The sequence below is a fragment of the Canis lupus genome, chromosome 21 (assembly GCF_003254725.2).
Source record: "Canis lupus dingo isolate Sandy chromosome 21, ASM325472v2, whole genome shotgun sequence".
NCBI lineage: Eukaryota > Metazoa > Chordata > Mammalia > Carnivora > Canidae > Canis > Canis lupus.
In genome coordinates, this window is record NC_064263.1 from 29,315,070 (window position 1) to 29,316,983 (window position 1,914).

A 1,914-nucleotide genomic window follows, 5' to 3' on the forward strand; every position below is an offset into this window, starting at 1 on the left:
TGCAATGAGGTGTTATAGAGGCAGCGCACACCTGAGCAGCCAGAGCAGCCCCACTTGCTCCTTCCTCAGGAAACACACTCAGCATCTCAGCATCAAGCCTTCATGGCTTTGGAGTGTGTCTAGGAGCATCTGTGTTTTGTCTCCATGTATCCTGTGCACCCATTAACAAGATGTACCTTAAAGTATCAGAAAAGCTCAAGAGATCATCTCAGGGTCTGGAAATGCTCACAAAATTTTCTATATAAATTAGTGGCAATTGTCTCTTTGTTTTATGCCACTAAGTCTTCTCCCAGATTATCTTCTCAGGACTCCATCAGTTCAATTGGTACAAAGCTGGTATATCCAGAGTCTTCATGAACTTCTTGAATTTAAAGGCAAAAGTGCCGAAGAGGCTAAAACTATTTATGACTTTACAGATACTGTGATTCAGATCAGGAATCGACACAACGATGTTATTCCCACGATGGCGCAGGGTGTGATTGAATACAAAGAGAGCTTCGGGGTGGATCCTGTCACCAGCCAGAATGTTCAGTACCTTTAGGATCGCTTCTACAGGAGTCGCATTTCAATTAGAACGTTACTCAATCAGCACTCTTTATTGTTTGGTGGAAAAGGCAAAGGAAGCCCAGCTCATCGAAAACACATTGGAAGCATGAATCCAAACTGCGATGTAGTTGAAGTCATTAAAGATGGCTATGAAAATGCTAGGCGTCTGTGTGATTTGTATTATATTAACTCTCCTGAACTAGAACTTGAAGAAAGAAATGCAAAACCACCAGGACAGCCAATACAAGTGGTTTATGTACCATCCCATCTCTATCACATGGTGTTTGGACTTTTCAGGAATGCGATGAGAGCAACGATGGAACACCATGCTGACAAAGGCGTTTACGCTCCTATTCAAGTCCACATCACACTGGGTAATGAGGATTTGACTGTGAAGATGAGTGACCGAGGAGGTGGTGTTCCTTTGAGGAAAATTGACAGACTCTTCAACTACATGTACTCAACGGCACCCCGGCCTCGTGTTGAGACGTCTCGAGCAGTGCCTCTGGCTGGTTTTGGTTATGGATTGCCCATCTCACGTCTTTATGCCCAATACTTCCAAGGAAACCTAAAACTATATTCTCTAGAGGGTTATGGGACAGATGCAGTCATCTACATTAAGGCTCTGTCAACAGAATCAATAGAGAGACTGCCAGTGTATAACAAGGCTGCCTGGAAGCATTACAATACCAACCATGAGGCTGACGACTGGTGTGTCCCCAGCAGAGAACCAAAAGACATGACAACATTTCAGCAGTGCCTAGATACACTTGGGACACCGTGAACATCCAAATGTGGCTTTTGTATTAAATTTGGAAGGGATGACGTTCAGAACTACATTATACCAAATACTTCACGTGTTATTTTCAAAATTAACTATTTGGGTAGAATAAATGGGAAGTGAATTCCATTTATGTCTGTTAAACCTCCTAAAGGATGAAATTGCACCTATTTTGCACTTATATTTTCACAATTAATTGAACATATTTTTAAACAACTGTAGTTTTGGTCAACTTTCCTCTTTATGGTAGACTTCAGAAGCATGGAAGTCTTTGGGTTTCTAACAGAAAGCTGTGTGGTTTTTAAAGAACTTTTCATTTATGTGTGCTAGAAACATTTTCTTAATGATACTGATTAAGCTAGTTAGCCATCCGTTTTTTGGAGTTGTGACCTCCATTATTAATGCGTAATGACAATTGTAAAAAGATGGTCCTCAGATGTACCAGTGACTAACTATAAGTAAAGCAAAAGATAGTTGCTCTGCAAGTCTAGCATCAGCCACCTTTCAGCATCTACATGCATCATCTTCACTCTGAAGTTGACTTACCATTTTTTAATTTCATTGCAAAGGATTGCAATAGGTTCCCT

The 1,914-nt window shown here is 41.0% G+C and overlaps 1 protein-coding gene across 1 annotated transcript; it reads left to right on the forward strand.

Moving 5' to 3' along the window:
• Window positions 1-271: 271 nt before the first annotated feature.
• Window positions 272-1,456, forward strand: LOC112667377 (pyruvate dehydrogenase (acetyl-transferring) kinase isozyme 1, mitochondrial-like). The gene is given in 1 exon segment (XM_049098959.1): window positions 272-1,456. A coding segment is annotated over 1 exon segment (1,059 nt). The 3' UTR covers window positions 1,331-1,456.
• Window positions 1,457-1,914: the final 458 nt, after the last annotated feature.